This window comes from Vanessa tameamea, chromosome 8 (genome assembly GCF_037043105.1).
Source record: "Vanessa tameamea isolate UH-Manoa-2023 chromosome 8, ilVanTame1 primary haplotype, whole genome shotgun sequence".
Classification (NCBI taxonomy): Eukaryota; Metazoa; Arthropoda; class Insecta; order Lepidoptera; family Nymphalidae; genus Vanessa; species Vanessa tameamea.
In genome coordinates this window covers 12,310,948-12,334,593 of record NC_087316.1, presented here as the reverse complement: position 1 = coordinate 12,334,593, position 23,646 = coordinate 12,310,948, and the positions used below count along the sequence as shown (strand labels likewise).

Genomic DNA, 23,646 nt, shown 5'->3' with positions numbered 1-23,646 from the left:
TCGCTTTTTAATTGGGAACGATACAAACGTTTTTATTATTGATATAAGTAAGATTGTTTCATTGAAATACAACATATTTTAAAAATCGGCGGTTTTTTAAATTCATGGTCTATTTTTAACTGACTTAAAAATATTAGAGGGCTCACAAATCGGTTGTTTTTTTCCACTGAATCCGTTATTGACGAATTTTAATTTGTAGAAAAGATATAACTATACCGATATAATCAAAAAGCTTTACTTTATGATTTCATTTATATTTAAAATATTTTTTTGTTCACCCTCCTTGCCTGTCTTAGGGTTTGTAATACCAAAGTAAATTTGTAAGAAAAGTCATTAAATATATATATTTATAGTAAAAATATTAACATTGTGTCACGTACAATAAAATGCAGTATATTTCAATAAATAAAGTAAAAATTCGCTAAGATATTATTTGTCCAGGCGTCATTGACAATAGCTGTGTTTTAAATCCCGCGTTTGGCTGTATCGCTGGTCTTTTTTCCTTTACAAAATTGTAAGCCTTTTCATAATCTAACAATTGATATTGCATTAAATAGGCAATAGCAACCATCGAAGTTCTAGACACACCTGCGTTACAATGTATTAATACATTTTGCTTACTTTCTATAGCATTTTGCAGAAATGGCAAACATTCGTCTAAGGAAGGTCTGACGTCTGATTCTGGAAGATCCAAAATGTGAACGAACTTATGGTTTATAAAAGAAATATCTAAATCAATACCTAAACTAAGGACATGCTTAATATTATATTTCTCTAATACACACTGCACTGCACAATCTTGTGAACCTATATATAAATAGTCTACAATTAAAACAGGCACGTCGTCTGGTTTCGTATCAACTACAAAGCCGGGTGATTTAGATTCCACCAATGTTCCAGAACCTTCGAGATATTTAACACCATCGGCACGAGTAACAACCGTTTCCGTTCCTTTTAATCGTTCTTTTTGCTTCTTCAATTCATTCAAGAAACTCATTTTCATCCTCTTTTTCCAATTCAAATATAATTTTTCTGTTTGGGTCGTAGAGCAAATCTTCGGGGTTATATTCGACGTTGCAAAGGTATAGGCCGTCTGGAGGACAAGACGTTATGAAACTGTGCCAGGAATGCTTGGACGGGACTTGTAGCATAACTTTTACATCCTCGGGTTTTAATTTTCCCTTTGCGACTGATATGAGGGTGCCAACCATACGTCGTATCTGGAAACAAAATGGAAAATAATAGTCATGAGGTCATCCTGAGCGATTTTAGCCAAACGGGGTTTATTATTATAATATATTTATTTACCTGGTTATGTACAAATGATCGACCTTTTATTGTTATGTCCCAATAATTAAAACAGTTTTTACTTTGACTCGTGTATGTCGTGACACAAGGTCGGCCTGGTCTTACATCTATGGATTTAATTTCACGTCGATTATGCTTATTCTGTTTCAATTTATCAAACTTCTTGAAAGTCGTGAAGTCGTGATAGCCTACCAAATATTTAGCGCCTTCTTTGAATTTTTCTATGTCGAATTCTTTTGATCTGCAAGAAAGTTGTAAATGTTAACTGTTTCATTCATATGTAAAAAATACAGAGCAATAGCATTACTGCAGTATAGAAACAAATGTAGCAGGACTCTTAAAACTAATACCTATAAATTAAGAAATTTGCAAAACATAGGTTTTTTAATGAAAGTTGGTTGGAATGGTTTTAAAAATGTTTGTATAATTCTTTCTGGTATGCTTTTACTAGCTAGTATGACTACTAATCCTAAGGTCACAAGTTCAAATTTTTCTGGGCTATTACAATATTACAAATTTTAGAGGAATTTCGTGTCAAAAACTTCTCAGCAGCTAATGAAATGCAGTGCCCGTGGCGAACTAACAGGGAGGTGGAAGAAGTGGCCCGCACCGGGCCTCCAATCTTGGGGGGCCCCCAAATGTTTCCCCTTTCACCTGATCAAATCCTAAACAAGACTTTAAAAATGTGCTTATTATCTAGATTAGATCAAAACACTACAATTTACAGCCATCTAGACTTTTTACACATAAACATAAATAAATATAAACATTTATACACACAAATGGAAACTGAACAAAAAGCTTGTAAAACTACATTTTTTTAAAGCTAGGGGCTTCATTGAATGCTAGAGGCCAGGGCACCAAAGCTGAAGCTTCGGGTCCGCCCCCCGGCCCGGGTCTCTGATGGTCATAGTCCGCCACTGGGCAGTGCACCTGTGATTGCACAATATTTTGTGCAATATCCTCCAAGCATGTCTTTAAAATCTCAAAGTTTTTAGGTAATTATATATACAATTTATTGTAATATGTTAAGAAATAGATGTATTAAATGATAAAAGACATTGCATAGGACTAAAAATATCTGGTAATCATTTTGTATATTATCTAATTGATAAATCATTTAATAGTATGCTTCATAATAGAGACTTAACATGACATAGAGTAAACTTGCTAAATTTTCTGTTATAATTCAAACTCAAACTCAAATTCCTTTATTCAATATAAAACCTTTTGTACACAATTGAATATGAATAGAAACAGTTTAAGTTTGTTTTACCTTATAAAGTCACACCTTTTCCATTCCTCTATCGGTATCAATGATGGTATACTGTAATTATTTTCATCAATCTGAACCTCCGGTTTTAGTATTGCCAATCTGAAATATAAAATCATATATCTTTTTACAAATTTTATTTATTGTTTGTGTAAACAATAATAAGTAAAAAAAATTGAGAGTTTGATAACATTTCAAGTTACTCTGCATTAGATAATCTTGGTTCATTGATATTGTATCGTTCTATTAGTCTACTCTCTTATTAGTAACATTAGTGAAAACATATTTTATAGAAGATGTATTTTTTAACTAACCTGTACAAATATGTCCTTGAGGTAGCAATAAACCTGGCATTAAAATTATCATTAACTCGTAGAACCTCTTTAACATAAATACTTATTTGATTCTTTGAGAAAAACCTATTCATTTCATTAATGATGAATTGTGTATCATATATATGATTTCCATGTCTTTCCAAGTCAAAGTGTGCACTAGAATTCAATGCATGCACTCCACCATCTGTGCTATAAGAATTACAATAGCATAATATCTGTTACTAGATTTCGAAAGGCAGTATAAATGTTGTTCTGCTACATTTTATTTTTGATTGCTTAACGATATTACTATATTATTATTATTTGTTTATTTTTTATAAGTTTTATTGCTGTATACAACTTTAATTCTACTTAAGTAACAAACTTACCGGCTCGATAGATATAGGTTAGGATAATTTAAAGGCTTAAATTTCAGTAAGGATACTTCCATTAACCCCTGGACGCTTTCAGTATCAGGATAGTTACGACCATTTTTAAGCCATATTTTTTCGGAAGACCTGTCGCGTTATTTTTATATTAAAAGATGGTCAATTTTAAGCTAAGATAGAACATTCGACAGACACTAACCTAAATTTTGTACCTATATAAGAGAAGAATGTTAAATATCTAGCTTTCATAATTTATACCATAAAATTTCAGTATAGTTATAATTCTCTTGCTTTTCTGTTGTGATGTAAATAAATAATAATTTATTATAATAAACACAAGAAAATTATCAATATTATTCATCACACAGCTGACAGCACAGCTGATCAACACGTTTTTTTTTTAATTTGTTTTGTTGCAGTACATTTTAGACAGTTGTGCTAAGCCATACAGCCAATTAAAATAAATAATAAGATTAGAATGAAAATTATAAAGGACACGAGGAACAAATATATTTCTATTATTCACATAGAGTGCTACAATTTTTAAAGTAAAAATAATTTTCGCCAACATTATGAAATAATTAAAGACAATATCAGATGTTTCTTTTAATCGATCATTAAAATCTTTATTTATTTGTGGCGTTATAAGCCATCTGACTATCTCAAGCCGATATCAACATTTTAAGGGACAGCGTGAGGAGACCAAATTGGGACTATCCTGCTTAAAATTAGATGAATGGTCAGATTTGCCGTAATCGTGTTATAAATGTGGGGTAGAGATAATATAAAAGCATTATATTATGACAAATAAATAATAAATATAAATAAATTATCTGATAACAAAAATAATCTTTAATAATAGAACAAAATATTGCCTGACGTGCAATCAAAATACTGGAACTTTAAGTTTAAATAATAACTATTGTGTATTTATTTCATGCTTAAAATGGCTGAAAGGTGGTGTAGAACAGAATGATATGAATTATGATGTATCCTCTTCTGTGGGAAGTTTATCTAATTCTCTTGTACACAGAATACAAATATGCTAATAGTCATTTTGACAATGTAACCGTTTCAACTTTCATCACCCACGTCAGTTTTTAAAAATGGCTCATAGGACGTGGCATATGTTTTCTTTAATAACACTAATATTTACAATTTTTACACATGTCGGCGAATCATCCTCGTCGTCGCCGACACCATGGTACGAAAATCTACCAGCAGTCACCATGGATTACAAAGTACACATCGACGCTGGTAAGGAAGACTGTTATTTTCAGTATGTCCAGCAGGGCGCTACTTTTTACGCGAGTTATCAAGTAATTAGCCTTTCTCTCCAATCAATACATATGTGATAATTATACTTAGCAATAAATAAATAGATTTGGTTTGTTTTGTTGGTAGGTGTTAAAAGGAGGCGACGGAATGTGTGGGTTTGCGGTTCGGCACCCTAATGGACAGATAGTGCACCCATACGAGTGGCGCCAGAGTGCGGAGTATGCTGACCAGTCAAGCTCTGGTGGCTATTATGCCGTGTGTATAGACAACCAGTTCTCAAGGTTTGCTGGAAAACTAGTCAACTTGTACCTTTCTGTGATTAGGTACGATAAATGGGAGCAATATGCAAAGGAGGTAGAGGAGCTTGATATGAATATCAAGAATTTCACAGTAAGTTTTTACAATACATATATTTTAAATAAACAAAAATGTTTATAAAAGAGATTGTAATCGACAGATTTGTTTATGTTTTACCAAAAACATATATGTAACTGTGACATTTATTTTAACTAAACTTAATATTGTTCCAGAATTCAATACAATTTGTGGAGCGCAATGTCAATGACATATTACAATATCAATATCATTCCAGAGCAAGAGAATCTCGAGATTATAATTTATTAGTAGACAATAATGCCTATGTATTAAGGTATGTAAAAGTTAATTGTATGTTGGAATTATTAAGTTGTTATGTTATCGTTAGATTATAATTGATTTGCTTTCATACTCAGATATTGGTTCTTAAAAGTAAAAAAGTGAATATAAGAATTTCTTGGATGTGATACAACCAATCATTAAATTAAAATATATTTTAATAAGAAAGATGTTGAAGTGAAACTAGTGGCAATATTTATTTGGGTATAATGACCCCACATTCCACATTGGCTCTATTTATTCGAGGTGAACTTTTTTTTTGACTGAACTTTCACTTTTAGATCAAATGGTTTAGAAATACTACTACACATCTTTAGCCCTGGATTTTATGCACTGTCCACCCGGACCTACCTAAGAGCTACCAAGCGCTCTGCCAAACTTTTACTTTCTTGTTGTGCATTATATTTAATATTGTTTTAGATCTGATAATATATTTACTTTCTTTTTAAAATCAGAATGTGTTTTAGAACTTTGTTCTGCTTTGTTGTGCCCAGCAGAAATAACATTAAGATTAAGTAAATGAGAATTATGATTGCTTAATACCTCAGGAGAGTAAGATTATTCTTTTGACAGCAACTTGTATATCAAAACATTTGATTTTTATTGTTTTATTTTCAGGTGGTCGTTTATACAAATCATAGCAGTTGCAGCAACAGGTACACTGCAAGTATATTTTGTAAGAAAACTCTTTGAAGTTAAGGAAAACTCGTCTAAAACAAGAATATAATTTTTTTAATATTCTATGATAAGAAAAAGACACAATTAACTGTTGACTGAATCAACTCATTCCTTGTTAACTTTATTTTTATTACTTACTAACTGATCTCTTTTTTGCTATTTTTTCTTTACATGACCATAATCATAATTAGTGTAACATACAATAGATTAAAAATAATAAGGTCATAAATATTAGTTAAAATAGAATTTGATAAGGTATTTTAAAAAGTTGTTTTATTTTTATTTTTACTTTTTTATATTTCAAATATTTTTTAATGTTGTTAAATTAACAAAAATTTATAATGTAAATTGAATGAAAATATTTTTTGTATGCATTTTTTAAAGAAAGATTGATTGTTGTTATGAGTTTAAAAAATGTCCTAGTTTTGTATAAAGTAAAAATTGCCTTATAATGACGAAAATCGTATAAAACAATAAAGTACAAGATAAGCAGCAAGTTTTTTCATTTTTGTATACAATATTATCCATGATACATACCCAAATAAAGTTTCCACTGTACCTTAGGCTGCAGCCGCAGAGATAGCTTCTAGGCATGTGCAATTATGTTCTATAATTGGGCAGAGAAAAAATATAAAGGTGCTACAAAAAGAATATCTACGTCTTGTATTCCCATCAACAATGACTTCATTAAAATATCACATTTATCCACTAATGAATAAAGACCGCTCTTGTCGCGCTTTTTTTTCTAAAAAACTATTTTGACTGTGCACAGACTTAAATAATTAAATACTACGCATCTACTTTATATATGTTTTCTGCTTCTCTTATATTATTTCTATTGCTGTTAAATTTATACCATCAAAACTAGATAAAATACGTATTCGTTTTGGTGTACATTATTGTAAAATAGTTTTTCTAAATTCTAATTTTGATAATGTAAATTTACCAGCAATAGGAATAATATAAAATTAAGTTATTATTGATATAATAAATAAAAGTCGTTATATTTATAAAATTATATTTGATGTAAATTACTCTGCTTCATGATCTTAATTAAATTTATGTCTAGATTTTTACATTCATTAAAATAATTTAAGATACTACATAGACATATGTTGAACAAAAAATTATAGTGCAAATTTCTTAACGAAATAAAATAGGTTTTGAAAAAAAGGGAATGTTGGCGGAATCTGTATTGTAAACTGTCTTCATTTTTTTTTAGAATATTCAAATTCCACTCGTCCGCTATTTGACTAGTTAATTTATGAATCAGCAAACGAGTGAATGGTATACGTACATATATGTTAAAACTAAAGTTTTAAATCATACACATCTAGAATTAAATTTAGAAAGTTTTAAAAATATTCTAATCATTATCTTTGAAGTTTTCAACTGTTAAACATAAACATTCTAAATGTGTACATTTTAGTTATTATTATACGTACTAAAACTAAATATTATTTTTTCAATTCAAAAACAATTCTATACAATAATTTTCCGTGAATCTCATTCGTAACTGTACATTTCGCATACTTACGTTAGTATAATAGCTACACATCAGCATGTCATTTTTAAAATAATTATACATTTAATATTCTAAATTTAAAAGCACCAACATTAAACTCTACGCAAAATTCGGTGCAATGTATACAACAACGATTTGATAAATTTCCACGCATTAAATACTCCAAAAATTGTCTTAAATTTACAAAAGGCAGTTTCTGGACGGAAACACTTTATTCTTAAAACACGGTCATAATTAATGTGAATTAATACTTATTACTTATTAACAATCGCATCTTATAAATATACTATACAAAATGATACATACCGTAAAACTTTTTGAACTTTACATTTTTTCATACTTTTAATAAGTTTAAAATTTCCTTACTGTAATAATATTAAATGAAATTGAAACATACAAAGGGATATTTATTAGAGGACTATGTGAACAGCGTTGTTTTAAGTAGCATTTTCTTGTTTTATTAATTTAGTATTATTATTTATCTTTTATGAACTCGTACGATGTCATTAATATGATTTTTTTTTCGAAATCGTTTGCTCCGGATTATCGAGCGATAGCAATAGCAGCAGCAGCCCGTCGCTCAGACGGATCGTTTCTTCTGCCCGAGGTAGGTGGCGGAGAGCGCCAGCAGTCGGTACCGCTGGCGCAGGTTGCGCGCGCGCACGTGCTGCGACGCGATCTCCGCCGTGTAGGCGCCGGGGAACCAGCCCGCCTCGCCGTCGCGCGTGCGCTCGCCGTAGTACCAGCCTGCGGTCGGACCGACATTCTTAGCTATATCATCTTATACAAGTGCTCGTGTAGCGTGCACGTACTGCAGCGTCGACAGTACGTTATTTTTACCCCCAAAAAAAGTAATATCATAAATCGAAACGAAACCAGACAATAAGTTCATTCTGGGAACATTGACATTGTGATACCAAATTTTCATCTTTTCATCGGTTTTTAGGTACCTTGTTAGGAAGTAAGTAGCCTCATCGCAAGATGATAAATAATTGAACCTTTGTTTTTGTAATTAAGACATCTTGTATTCTAAAGTTAAGCTATTATTAGTAAAGCTATTATAAAGTATTGCCAATCCTATAAGAGTCCGAAACGTTTATTTAACTTTTTAAGCGCCGATGCAACTTTTTGTTCCTTAAATTTACGGGATGTAACATTGTAAAATGTTTGTCTCCACTCACCCTCGCTGGTCTTGCGCGTGACGTTGACGACGTCCCCCTCGGCCAGCGCCAGCTCGTCGGGCTGCGCGGGCGCGTAGGCGTAGAGCGCGGTGACCTGCGGACAGTCCCAGCCCGCGTACAGCGTCTCCCCCGCGCCCGCGGCGGGCGGCGCCAGCGCCTCCGCCCAGCGCCGCGCGTCCGTCTCGCTCGGGCTCGACAGCAGCTGCGGCACAGACACACGCCGACTGTACTATACAGGCTGTATTTCTTAACAGCGCCCGCGTGAACGAGCTAGAGGCGATTGACGTGCGACTTAAGTGAGTCAAATCATATCAAAACAAATTCCTTTATTCAATATAGAAGTGTTGCACTTACTTATTGATTGTCAAAGTAAACATTAACAGAGTTGGCATAGGAAATTAGAAGCTGACACAAATTCGTATGTATGAGTAAGTGAACGTGTGAGAACAGAGCTGCCGTAGGTACCATCTCGATGGTGCGTCCCTCGTGGTTCTCCAGCAGCGTGAGCAGCAGCGCGTGCTTGGCGCCGGCGGCCGCGTCGCTGGCGCACACCTCCACCAGCGAGCGCGCGCAGTGGTCCACGGCCACGAACGAGTCCTCGCTGAGGAGAGTTAAGGTTTCACAATGTTAGCGACATACCATAGACGACTTTGAGTGCGATTTGATTCAGAAATATATTTTTAAATTATAATATACTGACAATTAGTTAGAGAAAACGTGTTTTTTAAAATACAGATTTGATTTAAGTCTTCGAGTAAAAGTGTGAAGTGGGATTTCGGGATCACAGTTGATGCGTACTTTTTGTAATAAACTACATTTAAATAATTAGGGTAATCGACTTACCCCTTCTTCTTCGTGATAACGAGGTGATCGTTAAAGAGGAAGAGGTGTAGTGGTATTTTGTGGAACTTTTTGCCGAAGGTAAGTTTCAGCTCATCGTTTTTCCAGAGTAGCTGCGTCATCTCCCCCGAGCGGACTAGCCAGCGAATTGGTCTGCAATATTAGAAACGAAACTAATTATTAGTATTGCGGGCGACAAACAATGCGCGCGCGTGTATGTGTTAGTGAGTGCGTGCAGGTGAGTGCGTGTGTGTGAGTGTGTGAGTGCGAGCGTACCTGCGGTCGCGGCGGGAGAGCGCGGGGCCCAGCTCGGGCGCGCGGCGCAGCGCGGGCGGCACGTGTATGTCCCGCGCGACGCGCCACATCTCCTCGACGCGCTCGGTGTTGCGCGCGCCCTCGTTGCACTGCGACACGAACTGCACACATCAGTCGAAACTAGCGTTAGATGGCGGTGTCGCCACATATGGTAACACATACGCAGTGACATACGAAGTAAGACACGAGGTTATGGTATTTATGAGAGGTTATGTTCGGTACGCACGTCGTTGAGTGTGGCGAGTGCGTGCATGCAGCCGCGGTACTCGTCGTCTGCGGGCGCCAGGTTGCGCAGTACGGCGTCCAGCAGCAGCGGTAGGCGCGTCACGCGCTGCATGGGCAGCAACAGGAACGAGTGGAGCGACAGGCTCTGGCACGCGGGTTGGCCTTCCAGTCTGAGGCCAAAAAAAGATAGACATTTCATATTTTGTACAATCTCTTCGACAAATTTTAGCAACACCGAGATGTCGGACTGCAGGTCCGATATCAGTTTTTTTTTACTGTAAAGTGATGAACATACCTTCTAAGCGCTGCAGCGAATGACGGGCGCTCTCGCAGGCGCTGCAGCGTCTTGACCATAAGCGGCTGGTTCTCACAGTACTTGACGTAGGAATGGAATCGCGCTTCGGCGTGGCGCTGAACGATGTCGCATATGTCTTGGAGCAAGATATTCTCTTGCCAGCACTTTTCTAATTCCGTCATCAGAATTTGAGAACATTTGCGCACTAGAAAAAGAAAAAAAAAGAACATTTTTGCGGTGATTGTAAGTAAGAAAATCAGATAATTTATCAGGCGCACTACTAGTCGACTTATTTATTGATTACATAAGAATATTAGTAATAATAACTAATTTCAAACCTTTGATTGACTGCTCGTTAAAATACTTTAATTTGCCGTTTTACTGCCACTAACACCGTCGGCTGCTTATTATTTCTATGTAATTTAAAGCGACTGACGAAAATTCTCGAAAACCAAGAGGATAAGAAGACCTAGACTTTGTAAAACATAGGGGTATGTATGTAATATTACTCAGTACATTTATATAGCTATTATATATAATAGCTATATACAATATACTTGTACCACTAGGTAAGTTATGTTTCAATTGTATTACAAAGCCAGATTAACAAACTCGTTCTATGGCTAAAAGAACTCATTACTATCATGTGATTAATACCCGGTATGATGGCGGAGAACAGCGTTTCCCAGTCCTCCCTCGGGAGCACGTGCCGGTCGCGGAAGGCGGGGTGCGAGATGAAGTGAGTCTCGAGTACGTTCAGCGAGTTTAGATATGAAGCTTCTGATGTCAGAAGTTCGAACTTAGCTTCCTGGAGTCGTTTCTGAGCCGGTGCCAACGAACCTGTTTTGTAAACATTTTATTTTATAAAATCTAACTTAATGAATTCGAAAACAAAATTATTTATGGACTTTATTGTATTCAATTGACAAATCGACAAAATAAGCGGTCAATAATAATAATTTCTAACACAAGGGTGAAGTTTGTTTTTTGTTTTGTAAGCTAACGTGTCGTGTCCGCATGGACAATGCTGAAAATTTGGTATTGATGCTTTTATGCTTTGGTTCATTTAAGGATTTGGCATTTGGTAAATAATTATTTACATTTGTTTTTTTTTTAAAGGAGGGGGTAGATATGTATTTCGTATATAATATCCGAAATAGAGTAAGCGATTATCAATAGAGTTCTTGTAGGTATTTAGTACTCACTGAGCACAGCCGAGTTGACGACCTCGGGCACCTCGCACCAGAGCGTGCGCGCGGGCCCGCGCGGCGCCACGAGCGCCATGGCGGAGGGTCGCGTCGAGCTCGCGGTGGAGCCCGCGGTCGACCCGCCGCCGGTCTCGTACGCGTCCGAGTCCGAGTCGCCCGTCTCGCGGCACGCCGACTAAATATTGTTTATTTTAGTTTTTCTCGGTTCCCGTTTTCCTTTTCATATTATACATTTAAGTTATGTAACAGTTGTGTACATAATATACACAACAGTTATTGTACATCTACCGGGTGTCTAAGTGTTGTAATAGGTAATTCGATTGATTGAGTAGTAATAATATCCTTTTAACTAGATTATAACTAGTTTTACAATGTAAATAATAAAAAAATAACAAATGCGACACGTTTACCTCAAAATGGCGCAATACGTCATACACGAGTATAACTTCCGCAAATACTTTGGTCATAAATATGAATTGGATCTCTGTAATCGTGACTCTAATAGACAACTAACGTCGTCGACAAAAATGGAAATGTAAGGTCAAGTTTAACGTTGTTGGAGGTTACATCAATTACGAAGCAATTAGTATCTCAATTAACACACTAAACAAGATAAAACTGTTTGTTTTGACGTTTCATAAACGAATTAAATTTATTGTACTGGCCTATATGTTTACGGTAAAATAAAATATTTTCGATAACCTACTTTATTAAACTGTAAATGTTAAGCAACAATTTCCCTTTGTGATTGTATTTGTGTCAAACCACCGGAAAATGGATTAATAAGAACGCAAGAACTGACTCATCTACGACGACGTAATTTCTTAGATTTAGCAAACGTCAGTCAGTCAGTACCTCTATTTCATAGTAATTCTACATCATCATGTTATCTATAATTTTTTTTAGTAGAAATCGTTTATTATTTCAAAATTTTGTTTATTTCCTTTTACGATATTATTATGAATAAAATATTATGTATCTATATGATAATTCTACACGATGTGATAATTGTAGACTAGCCTTGATGTGAAAAACTGAATTTGGTCTCAATAAGTTTCACTATTAATTCCATAATTCCTTTGAGCAATTTCAGACACGGTATAGATATATACATAACGTTTAAGTCGATACACTAAAAAGGAAACACTTAATTTAAAATCGATTAGCAACGTTTTGAAAGTTTACCTCGACTTTAGCGGCGTTGTAGAACTGGTACAGCGGTTCGTGGGTGAACAGCGAGTGTGGGAGCGGCGACGCCGGGTGCGAGCCCGAGGACGCACCCGATGACGACGAGATGTTACCAGCCTGGTAAAGACCGGCTTCCGCGTACCTAGAATAATTACCGATTCGGTCAATGTCGAATTTAGAAATCCAAATATCGAAGACGAGTAGATCAATCACTCACGATATTCATATAGAAGCACATCTTTAGATATAAATCTACGAACAGCACGTAAAATGACGATACGGAGTCGTATTTGATTTATCAATTTTATTCACGTTTATTCAAATTCTTCGCGGTAAGACGAGATAAGTAGTTTTAGGTTAAAGTTGAGAGAAAGTCTGGGATCGCGATATGAATTACGATATGCAAATAATAATAACGGGTAAAAACTATTTCACAACGTCCGAGCGTTAAACGCGTTATTTTAAAACGATATTGTGATTCTTAAAAATATATTAACGTAAAATAACCGATAACAGTCAACGCTCGTGGTATCTTTGTGTTTGATTGTTGTAAAAAAAAAAAAACGGTTTTCGAGCACGAACCGGTCTGCACTGATTTTTAAAAGATATTGAGTACATAAAAAGTATGCAGTAAAACGTGAACGTGCAATGTTATAACCTGATTAATATGAAAAAAAAACATTGTCACACGTGTAAATAAAATGGTCTTTACGGAATTAAGAAAGTAAAATAAGCATATTATTAATATGGAACTGCCGGTAACAAATAAATACTCTTAATAAATGTTTAATTTCTGACCTTTACAGACTTATAGGTCACGATACGTAACTATTCTCAGGACCACTCGGACAATATAATTTTGTATTCCAAACATCTGTTTTAATTATTATAAACATTAATAACAACTAAACTTCCACAAAATTTGTAAACAATTACCGCCACTGAACGGCAAAACGACAAAATATTACTGAGAGGATTCGTAACTCTGTGATGTCCATCCAACAAAAGATATAACTATGTAGGTATATATATACACATTAAATTCATTGGTGTGTCAAGTTACAAGCGATTAGCGGAAATGAGATATTTCTCATTATTAACTTAACAAGAGCTAATGTCATAAAAACTTATATTCAATTTTAAACTTTAACTCTTTTAGTGGATGGTTATAGTGGATTGCTAATATATTCTTGATGATTTAGTAGCAGCATCGTATAGGATTGTCTCCAATACGATCGAAATAAAACCTACTCTTACCAATACGACAAAAGACATACCTATAAACAACATTTGACATTGAATTGACACGATATAATTGGCTGCGAGCTTGAATAATCTATGGTATTCACTATGGATTTGCGTAAAAATGTTATTTTGAATGTCGAAGAACCTGTTTCGGAATTTAGAAATTAAAATAAAAAAAATATATAAGTAGTTAAGTAAAACAATGTTTCATTAAAAAATATGTATATCAATCAAGAATTATCCGTAGTGTACAATTCAGCTTATCTATTAGCAATTTGCATGGAATACGCAAATCCTTAAGGTTTGCCTTTATTCCTTATTCGATCGGAATAGGCTAGTGGGAAATCTATTGACTCAGAAAAAATCCATTCAATAATTAATTCTTGATTCGATGTATCTTCCTTTAGGAATATCTACAAAATATTGACCATAGATATGACTTGTATAGAACAATTTCTATATAAAAGACATATAAATTTTGACATCATTATCAATTTGTAAATCAGTGATCAAGTGACACCGATTTTATTTATAGAAAGAAATTAGTTTGTTGGAGCGTTGTTTAAGTTCGCTGATCGTATAACTACCAGAAACTTTTGATCGGTTAGGATTCGCTGTTGCTTGTAAAATACGACAAGCGTAACCGTTCAGAACAGGCTTATGAGTCAGCGCATAATGGCCGCGTCATGTTGAACGGCTCCGGCCCGAAGATTATAATCCGCAATCAACTTATATATCCTTACGAATCAGGACTATCAAATAAAATTGAATTATCCCATTAGTGGTACAGGAAATTGTAAAACATTCTATTGTCCTAAATAGTACGAAAAAATGCATAATTTGTTGTTTTATGGATAGTTGAAAGTTGAGCCCTTGCCTTATGAATAATAAAATATGATAAAAAAAATATAGAAGAGGAATCGTCAAAAAATAAATACTGCAATACATTTGCCTTATCAAGAAAAATATAAAATTAAAAAAAAAGAAAGATTGTTTAATACCCTGACAGAGCGTTGACAGACATGGGATCTAGGTCGTTAATACTGTTGCCTGTTATGTTCATTGCCCATTGTGCTTGTAATCACATGCTATATAATATATATTATATATAAATGTCTATCCTCATTTTTTTATATGAAACATCTATTGGCGCGCTTTGGGAGAATCGTATTCCGTGACGGCACACGGCATGACGATCTCTTAAGCCGTCAAGTCCGCAATACATTAGTCCCTTGTGCCCCCGCGTATAAATTTGTTTTACTAACGAAACATTGAAACTATTTATTGGTTTTCTTTAACGATTAATTATTTCAATAAGTATAGAGAGTAGTTCAACACCTGGCTCGCAACGGCCACTTTTTGAAATATATTGTTTATATATGAATTGGTATATGAATTTTGTATAAAATGTTATTTAAATATAAGTTAACTGTACGTGATGTGAATATTTTTTGTAATTTATTTATGTGAGAAAAACAGCACTGTGTAAAATATAACTGTATTTTATGTTTCTTAGAAGGTACCTACGAGTATTATTAAGTATAAATTTCGAATATGATTCGAAGGATTCCAAGTATTAAACAATGGTGCTAGATAGTGCATGTTTATAGCTTCGATAGAAAATATATTTATTTTATTACATTATACATTTTTAGGAGTTAATTTTATAGGTATTTATTTTTTAATAAATATAATTTAAGTGTGAGTAAATTTTAAGTTTGACAGAGTGATTATTATGTTTTTATTAAAATAAAATAATAAATATATTAATTAAAAAAAGAACACGTGTAACTTAGTATAACTATAAACTTACCTTTAAGTTGCACTTAAATTTGAGTTTCACCATTATCTAATAAGTTTGGCTTCGAATAAAGTATAATCATGAGAAAACGTTATCATTATCATTGGATAAGACTTACCAGGACGACGTAGATGTGTGCGGGGGTACCGCGTCTGCGCCGCACTCCGCGTACCACGAGGTTCGCGTGCGCGGCCCCTTCTCCTTGCGCGAGAGGGTCGGGAGTAGCCGTTTCAGCTCTGTTGTTTTCATAACATTTGTTTGAGATTCTTAGTGGTGACTGTTGTGTACAATGAGAGCCATTCATTCGCGTTGAGTCTTTATTATTCCTTATACTAAGCTCTTAATTTATTTTATATCATCATTATTTCTAACACGTAATAAATTGAAAATAACTTTAGATATACAGAAACAATTTTAAATGAGTCAAGAAATAAATTCTACAGATTTAGTTAACTTTATCATAGTAAATTGAACAATACTGTAATTGCACAAAATGGTTTATTTACAACTTAACAAGTACAACGCAACGAACTGAATTTAGGCCACTCAGTGTACACAAAACGAACAAGAGATCATTATTAGACGTGGGTGTAACATTGGATCGATGTGCATAAATTATTCTACACTTCCATGCACTGCACAGATTACATCCAGTATAACTGCATGCAGACATTTAAATGTTAGTATCTATGATATGCTGCTATACGTCATGCTGTGACATAATTCAACGAAATTAGAAGATAAAACGATTAAATATTATAACTCACGACCCATTTAGAAGCGAAACATAAATCAACACATACACTAAGTGCGCAGAACTTTTCAATTATAACGATCAACTATTTATTAAACATTGAAACGTCTATCGCGTGCAGATAATAAAGAGCGACTAACTATAATAGGTTATTAAAGACTCCAACGTCTCTGCCCACACGTTTATCTGTAGGTCGCAAAATGATGCACTCTAAGGTCGTTGGAGTAATTAAACCGTGAGGAAAATCATTGTATATAACAATAAAAATGCTTAAGTCGCCTTGACAAGGATTTGACAAGCTAGCATCACGAGTAGAATGATATTATTAAAATCTTCAATGATTTAAAAAATGTATTTCACATTTTATTAAGAGTCAGTATATGTTTCTCAGTATAAAATTAATATTTAAGACGCTTCTAGATTCTTTGTTGTCTGTGAAAACGGTTTAAGATTAAATCGATATAATTGCAAAAAAATACATAAATGAACGAAAAATATTATTATTACATGAATAATAAAAGTTTGAAAGTAAAAGATATTTAAGAGTAAAAGCAAAGAATAACAATTATTTTGTAGCTGAAAATGAATGCTTAATACCAAAACCCATAAAATGATAACAAATAAAATGTATTGTAACAGAAGAACAAAGACAGTGCAAACATATATATATGACATTCACGAAGCTGTACGATTTGTGCCTCAACCATCCTCGTACCGCTGAAAATAACTAATATTAAAAAAAAAACAACTTGTTCTTTCATTCATAGCACCCGTTGAGCTATGTCTACTTAAATACAAAACTAACCAATTTTTTGATTTTTTTTTTTAAATAAAATGTATATGATAATAATTCAGTTCTTAATAATTGTACTGCAAAATATTTGTAGTGCGTTACTACTAGAAGTGAACTGGACACTTTTAGCGCACTTCAAAATAGATAATAAATATTAGTTATTTGCAGAGGAACAGAGGTTCTGACCTCTGTTTAGCGCTGTCTTCGTTTTATCAAGTAACCCTTTGGGAACGATTTAATGAATAAATTACGATGAGACGTCAACTGTAATCTGTACTTAACGGGACAAAGCGCTAATGTACAAAAAAAGGTATCAATATTACAAGGAACTGACTTAGCTCTTACGACTTCTCAGTAATCAGTTTTAGGTTATCGTAATGTTGAATTGCATTTAAGAGTACTTTAACCCCAGTTTAACGTTTTAATAAATATGAAAAAAAAAAATATTTATAATTAACATTAAACGCAAAACGGTTGATTCTGTTTACAACCATTCTATGCATTTTAATGTAAATGAAATCTTACGTCAAAAATTTGTCATTAAATCAATAACTCCGCTAATAATAACGCTACTTTGACAAAATGGCGCTGCAATGGGGTCGGTGACGTCACTTGCCTGTATTGTAATATGTGGCACATATTATCCACATACAGTAGGCAAACGAGGTTAACAAGCAAGTGACATCATAAACCCGACAATCAGGAGCATTTTGTGTCACTGACAAACGTTTAAAGAAAGGCATTTTTATTTATGGATTTTTGAATAAATTAATTATTATTTTCAACTTTCGTTAATAAATAACCATATTTAAACTCATAATTTAAACTGGCAATAATTGACACTTTATTTTTCGCATTGTCAAATAGCCTATTATTATTATAGGTGGAAAAGAGTAACTACGGAGTTCTTGCCGTTTCTTCTCGGCAGAATCTACTTTCCGATGGTAGTTTCAAACTTTATTCAACACTAACATGACGAATCAAAGGTACTTTTATACTTACTTGAATAAAGAATATTACAACATTGATTTTGATCAAGGGAGTGGAGAGTGGAGGTGTTGAAATCACGCCAAAATTCAGTAGTATATAATGTGATTATTTAGATGTATTTTGTTGAATAATATTATTGTTATTTGAATATTGAAAGTTTAATTGTGATTTTTCTCTTTATATAAATATGTCTGTGACTCTTTCTATTATCTTTTCAAGATCTTTATTTAAAATAAATCTTTCTCTAACAATTTATGTGCTCTTTACTTGACTGTTATTAATTTATTTTTAACAGTTTAATTCTACATGATTACATTGTCAAGCTAATTTAAAACATCAAAGTCTCTAATAATACTATAAATATTTAATAATATTTTTATTATTATTAAAAATTTACGTTAGACTTTACATTTCTGTACTGAAAACCTGGCAATAATATACATTTTTAAATTGATGCAAGATTGATTGCAACAAAAATAGTTTAATGAATACTAACGCTATATTTTTTTCAACTCCGTAATATTATATATGTTCACACACATATAAGTATGTATGATTTTATTTTCTTTTAACAAGATACCGCAAATTTTGTTCCTTGAATGTTCCGAAGTGCACAGGACAGGAAACGATAAGATTAGGACGGTAGAAAGTTTGGCATAGCTAACTTGTATGCTTTATAACATAGCAAGGAATACTAGATAAGGATAAAAAAAACTGTTCTACTTATGTGACTAAAGGTAAATATCTTAACAAGGAAGACAATGCAAAGATCACTAGAGTCAAAGGTAAAATTAAAAGGGATATGCTGCAAGGGCATCAATATTCAATACAAAATGACAATGGAATAGTTTATCAAAATGAACGGGCAGGCCTAGATCAGACAAATATAGATACATCCCTATTTAACGCCACAATTAGCTCCTGTCAGCCGTAGTTCCAGTCGACGTCTCAAGTAAAGCAAATAATCCCGACCTTCGTTGACAGCGCTAAGGTCAGTGTGCGGCGCGCGGTGCGCGGGGGGCGGCGGCGGCGGCAGCGCGGGGCGCTCCAGTGCCAGGCACGGGGACGACTCGGACCACGCGCGGAGCGTACCGTCGCGGCGCCGGTCGGCCGGCGAGAGCGTCTCCGCACCCGTCTCGCTGCTGAAACGACCTCGTATTTAGACACTGCACACATTAACTCGAATATCTAATGAGATTCTACTTAGGGGACTCATAATTGCGAATATCATTTGGTGATAGATCTTTGTGCAAGTCCGTCTGGGTAGTATCCCACCCACTCATCAGATATTCTAAGCAACATTATTGCCAAATAGCAATATTTAATACTATTGTGTTTCGGAATGAAGGGCGAGTGAGCCAGTGTAGCTACAGGCACGAGGAACATAATATCTTGGTGCCCAAGTTTGTTGGTAGATTGGAGATGTATGGAATGGTTAATATTTTTTACAGCGCCAAAGTCTTTGGGCGGTGGTGACCACTTATCATCAGGTGGCCCATTTACCCATCTGTCTCCCAGTGGCTTTAAAAAAACTAGATGCCCATAACCTAGGGTAGTATACCACAAGAAGAACTCGTAATTATTGGAACATAACACATACACAAATATAAGAATTTTTACTTTTCCAATATATACATACATATATGTACTGAAAAGGCCACGACTTGATTATTTATGCAGGTGATTAATTTTTATATCTGTCTATATCTCTTGGCGTCAAAAGGTAACGTTGCTTTGTATAATATTGATGTTGATTTTAAATAACTTGATGAAACTTTATATAACATTGGTGCCCGGGGTAAATATTGATTTAATAAATTTGAATTGTCCGATGTCCAATTTCACAACGCAAATCGTCATTTTTTCAAGTGAAGTCAAGACGGGTAGCTAGTTAATGGAATTTTTTATATGTATTAGCATGCGGATAACATGGACTATCCATTTTATGATAAACAGGTTAGCTTATCTAATTACAACTTGGGCAACTTACTGGTATTGGGCTCATTCCTATATCAGTTTCCCTGTGTTATTTACGAGTGATTTATGATTATGAGTGACAGAATTTTGACAGTTCATGTTTAACTACTTATTTAATATATAATTTGTTGTATGTTAAAGCAGTATGGTAGAATAAACCAACGTAAAATGGTCCTAAACACTACGTCAATTTGAATTGTCCGATGTCCATAAATGTCAATAAAAGTTAATTTTATAGCACTATAATAATTTAGTAGAAGCTCATATAACATTAATCGTATTTAAGGCAATATCAACGAACCTGATTATAATATTTGCGCAACGAAATTTCCCGTCTTCTCAGACATATTGCGACACACGCCACAGGGCAAATTGCCGAAGTCATTAATATTGCAAATAAATTACAAACCTGTATTCTTCCAAAATGCCAAATATAACTTTAACGTTGATAATATTTTTATTTTTTACAATAAAAATATTTTACCGAAAATATTCGGATTATGTATGTAATTAAAATTGTTTTAATAATTATTTGATGTTTCACGCATGGAAATCTTTGAAGTTTTTTGTGTTCATTATAGAAAATGCCTTCCTAAATTAATTTGTACCACATTCAATAGTTTGTAGTAAGTATTTTAATCTTATATACGGAATATTTATATACTTAGGTACTAATACATATTATTTAGGTACTCAACAAAAGGCGTCAGTTTATTCTATTACATTATTAACTTCAAAGTAACAGATTTTTTTTTTTGTTATTTTATATACATGCATGTGTTTTTTTTTGTCAAATCTAACGTGTAATGATCGTCCATAGACAGCCCCAATCGCTGTTACAAATATTGTCCATTCTTTACATCACTAAGGCGCCACATATCTTGAGAGTTAAGACTTTATGTCTCTCGTGCATGTAATTACACTGGCTCACTCACTCTTCAAACCGCAACACGACGATTGAATAAATGATGAGTGGCTACCCACACGGGCTAGCATAAAGCTCTACAAGTTATTACCAGCTAACATCACAACCAAAACTTTACAAGATACTAATACAAGTTTTCCTGACGCTACGAAGAAGACCGATTACCGTTAACAAATCTTGTAGAATATAAATTTCCTGCCAATAGTGGGACATTTACACTTACTTAAAAAAAAAGATAAATTACCAATTGCTGAATCCAGAGTCGCCGTCCATGGAATCGGTCAAGTAGAACGTCGAGTTGGTGATCTTCAGCGCGCTGGGAACGTCCGAGTTGATATCCACCGCCATAGAAGTGGCTCGCCTGAACCGAGACTTGAAGGAGAAATATGCTTTCCGTGACAACGTCCCGCTGCTTTTAGTATCACTTGTAGGCGTCGTGGGCTTTTCTGGAGGGGGTTTATCTGGTAAAGGGGGTGGTACATCCCCATGACTATTCCTCTTTTCAGCAGTCTTATTATTAATCTTTTCCCCTGTTACAGATTTATTTGTTCCCTTGTCGGTCCCAGTCTTGTTGATACCTTTCTCCCCTATCACAGTTTTTAATTCCTCCTTGAACGTCCCGGTAATCTTCGCCAAGGGATTATCGGCTTTATTTAAAACATTTCTGGTGTCATTAAAGTTTATATTGCTATATATATGCTGGATCTCTGGTTTCTCATAATTTGCGTATATTGGCGACTTTGTTTTTGTTTGTGTTTTCGGTACATCGTATGTCCCGTTCTGATTGTTTGATTTAGTGAATGTTTTACCGTCCATTGCCACTGCAAAGATAAGTAAAAAATTATTACATTTAGAGAAACAGTATCGTTATTGTAAATCAAGATATACAAATATAATAAAATAAATGACTATATTATAAATGTACAAATACTGAATACAAGTCGATTATTTCGATTCACTACATATCATCCGATATGGTCTAGTGGCTAGGATACCTGGCTCTCACCCAGGAGGCTCGGGTTCGATTCCCGGTATCGGAATAATCTTTTTTTAAATTATATTTTTATTTATCATTTTTTTAAGCTATATTTAATAATGTATATTTTTTTTACCAGAGTATCGTTTTGTGAGATTTCGCTTGATCTGCCGCATCTTGCGTTGCGCGGCGCTTGCTATTTTAGTAAGAGTATACGGTCCTCCTCCGGGCGGGGACGGTAATCTGGACGCAGGGAGCGCAGGGGGAACCTCAGGCTGTATAATCTGAAATAATTAAAAAATAAATATAATATCAAAAAACAATAATTTTAATAGTCCATAACCCTGAGCTAAGGACTAATATCAAATGCAATGTTTTTCAAATCCGACTAGTTCCAGGGATAAGCTCGATCACTCATTCCGTAAGATTGTTTTTCAAAAATCTTTATCTCCTTTAAATTAGTTATAAAATAATGATGAAAAGTACTTTTATACAAGACCTTTGAAAAGAGTATATTTTGAATTTATCAAGGCATAAACACAAAACCTCGTCTTCCTTCCGTCTTCGAAGTCGGTAAAAATATGTTAAAAATTATGAGAAATGTTGCTTTTAATTCGATTTCAAAAATTGCACGATAAAGTATCCTAATTGATTCTTATATTATATATGATAAAATTCACCTTCTCATGTTCGTCGGAGTCAGTGTCGCTGTCGAAGGAATCGAAATCGTCATCTGGTATAGGCGGCGCTGGCAGGGCTGGTAGCGGGGGCTGCGGCGGTGGCTCCAGCGACTCGTAGAGGTGCCCGGAGTCACTACTGTCACAGTCTGAGGAAAGATAAGATAAGTACATTGATAATGGAAATCAAACTTTAGCATTTGTCCTTATAATTTCATACTATATATAAAAACTATAATGTATTGATTAGGTGAATCAAAAGGTTTATTTACCAAAGAACGCCCGTAATTAAAGCTCCTAGACTAATGTATATATATAATTAAAGTCTTGACACAGTGTAAAGTCACCATTTGACGTTTCTTTACAATATTCCAGTTATTTTAACGGTGATATTATATCGCACGTTACATGTTATGTTTTCAAGTAGAATAAAAAACGTAATAAAACTAGAATAAATATAACAAGTATAGCTTTTCAGGTCAAGATAATAAAACGTTATAACCATGTCAAGAATAAGTGGTATTACTTTACAAATACGTTTAAGTACCGGCCACACGTGTGCGAACAAGTTAAGCAAAAGGGACGCAAAGTAAGTCCAGTCAACTTATTATAACATTAAAATTACATCGCTTTAAAGCGTTGCGTTCGATCTTTTTTGAAGTCAAACTAAGTATATATATTTTTAAGATCTTAAACAAGTCCTGATAAGACATTTACGGGTTATATATGTAACATACCTATACAGACTGTAAATATCTGAAACTGTAAATGACCTGGTAGATGACCTGTAAATGACAAGGGTTTGCCTCAATAGAAGAAAATGTTCTACTATTGAGT

The 23,646-nt window shown here is 34.2% G+C and overlaps 4 protein-coding genes and 1 non-coding gene across 13 annotated transcripts in view; 2 read left to right on the top strand and 3 right to left on the bottom strand.

The window, feature by feature from the left end:
* Nucleotides 1–388: 388 nt before the first annotated feature.
* On the bottom strand, nucleotides 389–997 carry LOC113404744 (dual specificity protein phosphatase 19). Its single transcript, XM_026645739.2, has one exon. The coding sequence runs from the start codon at nucleotides 995–997 to the stop codon at nucleotides 422–424; it is 576 nt and encodes a 191-aa protein (XP_026501524.1). The 3' UTR covers nucleotides 389–421.
* Nucleotides 933–3,651, bottom strand: LOC113404738 (uncharacterized protein). Of its 2 annotated transcripts, none has more exons than XM_026645731.2 (6): nucleotides 3,484–3,651; nucleotides 3,285–3,413; nucleotides 2,896–3,105; nucleotides 2,585–2,683; nucleotides 1,309–1,549; nucleotides 933–1,220 (listed from the first exon to the last, which is right to left on the bottom strand). In XM_026645731.2, the coding sequence occupies exons 1-6, from the start codon at nucleotides 3,531–3,533 to the stop codon at nucleotides 981–983; spliced, it is 969 nt and encodes a 322-aa protein (XP_026501516.2). In that variant the 5' UTR covers nucleotides 3,534–3,651; the 3' UTR covers nucleotides 933–980. The 2 variants fall into 2 exon arrangements, with proteins under 2 accessions (XP_026501516.2, XP_026501517.2); XM_026645732.2 differs by having other exon boundaries at nucleotides 3,497–3,606.
* A 683-nt stretch (nucleotides 3,652–4,334) lies between these two features.
* On the top strand, nucleotides 4,335–6,386 carry LOC113404741 (transmembrane emp24 domain-containing protein 5). Its single transcript, XM_026645736.2, has 4 exons — nucleotides 4,335–4,603; nucleotides 4,689–4,952; nucleotides 5,093–5,211; nucleotides 5,835–6,386. The coding sequence occupies exons 1-4, from the start codon at nucleotides 4,391–4,393 to the stop codon at nucleotides 5,941–5,943; spliced, it is 705 nt and encodes a 234-aa protein (XP_026501521.2). The 5' UTR covers nucleotides 4,335–4,390; the 3' UTR covers nucleotides 5,944–6,386.
* A 509-nt stretch (nucleotides 6,387–6,895) lies between these two features.
* The window catches only part of Exn (Ephexin), an 83,762-nt gene continuing 67,011 nt past the window's right edge, over nucleotides 6,896–23,646 (bottom strand). For 6 of the 8 annotated variants that reach the window (XM_026645703.2, XM_026645706.2, XM_026645704.2 and 3 more), the window contains 15 exons: nucleotides 22,813–22,958; nucleotides 22,269–22,416; nucleotides 21,401–21,977; nucleotides 19,227–19,396; nucleotides 15,836–15,953; nucleotides 12,669–12,813; nucleotides 11,481–11,658; nucleotides 10,933–11,115; nucleotides 10,276–10,480; nucleotides 9,982–10,150; nucleotides 9,717–9,856; nucleotides 9,444–9,593; nucleotides 9,066–9,201; nucleotides 8,601–8,802; nucleotides 6,896–8,166 (listed from right to left, as the gene is read on the bottom strand). In XM_026645703.2, the coding sequence (XP_026501488.2) occupies nucleotides 8,000–8,166; nucleotides 8,601–8,802; nucleotides 9,066–9,201; nucleotides 9,444–9,593; nucleotides 9,717–9,856; nucleotides 9,982–10,150; nucleotides 10,276–10,480; nucleotides 10,933–11,115; nucleotides 11,481–11,658; nucleotides 12,669–12,813; nucleotides 15,836–15,953; nucleotides 19,227–19,396; nucleotides 21,401–21,977; nucleotides 22,269–22,416; nucleotides 22,813–22,958 (2,834 nt within the window). In that variant the 3' untranslated portion in view covers nucleotides 6,896–7,999. The remainder of the gene's footprint in view (nucleotides 8,167–8,600; nucleotides 8,803–9,065; nucleotides 9,202–9,443; nucleotides 9,594–9,716; nucleotides 9,857–9,981; nucleotides 10,151–10,275; nucleotides 10,481–10,932; nucleotides 11,116–11,480; nucleotides 11,659–12,668; nucleotides 12,814–15,835; nucleotides 15,954–19,226; nucleotides 19,397–21,400; nucleotides 21,978–22,268; nucleotides 22,417–22,812; nucleotides 22,959–23,646) is intronic. The other 2 variants (XM_026645710.2, XM_026645709.2) reach the window with 2 other exon arrangements.
* On the top strand, nucleotides 22,125–22,196 carry Trnae-cuc (transfer RNA glutamic acid (anticodon CUC)). Its single transcript has one exon. It is a non-coding gene; the product is annotated as a tRNA-Glu (tRNA).

What these genes read in the sequence shown, in the direction of transcription:
- LOC113404744 (XM_026645739.2), bottom strand. Translation starts at nt 997, where the DNA reads ATGAGTTTCTTGAATGAATTGAAGAAGCAAAAAGAACGATTAAAAGGA.
- LOC113404738 (XM_026645731.2), bottom strand. Translation starts at nt 3,533, where the DNA reads ATGAAAGCTAGATATTTAACATTCTTCTCTTATATAGGTACAAAATTT. An exon ending in TCAAGGACATATTTGTACAG is followed by an intron (nt 2,684 to 2,895) that starts GTTAGTTAAAAA and finishes TTTATATTTCAG; the next exon opens with ATTGGCAATACTAAAACCGG. An exon ending in GATCATTTGTACATAACCAG is followed by an intron (nt 1,221 to 1,308) that starts GTAAATAAATAT and finishes TTTTGTTTCCAG; the next exon opens with ATACGACGTATGGTTGGCAC.
- LOC113404741 (XM_026645736.2), top strand. Translation starts at nt 4,391, where the DNA reads ATGGCTCATAGGACGTGGCATATGTTTTCTTTAATAACACTAATATTT. An exon ending in CTTTTTACGCGAGTTATCAA is followed by an intron (nt 4,604 to 4,688) that starts GTAATTAGCCTT and finishes TTTTGTTGGTAG; the next exon opens with GTGTTAAAAGGAGGCGACGG. An exon ending in AATAATGCCTATGTATTAAG is followed by an intron (nt 5,212 to 5,834) that starts GTATGTAAAAGT and finishes TTTTATTTTCAG; the next exon opens with GTGGTCGTTTATACAAATCA.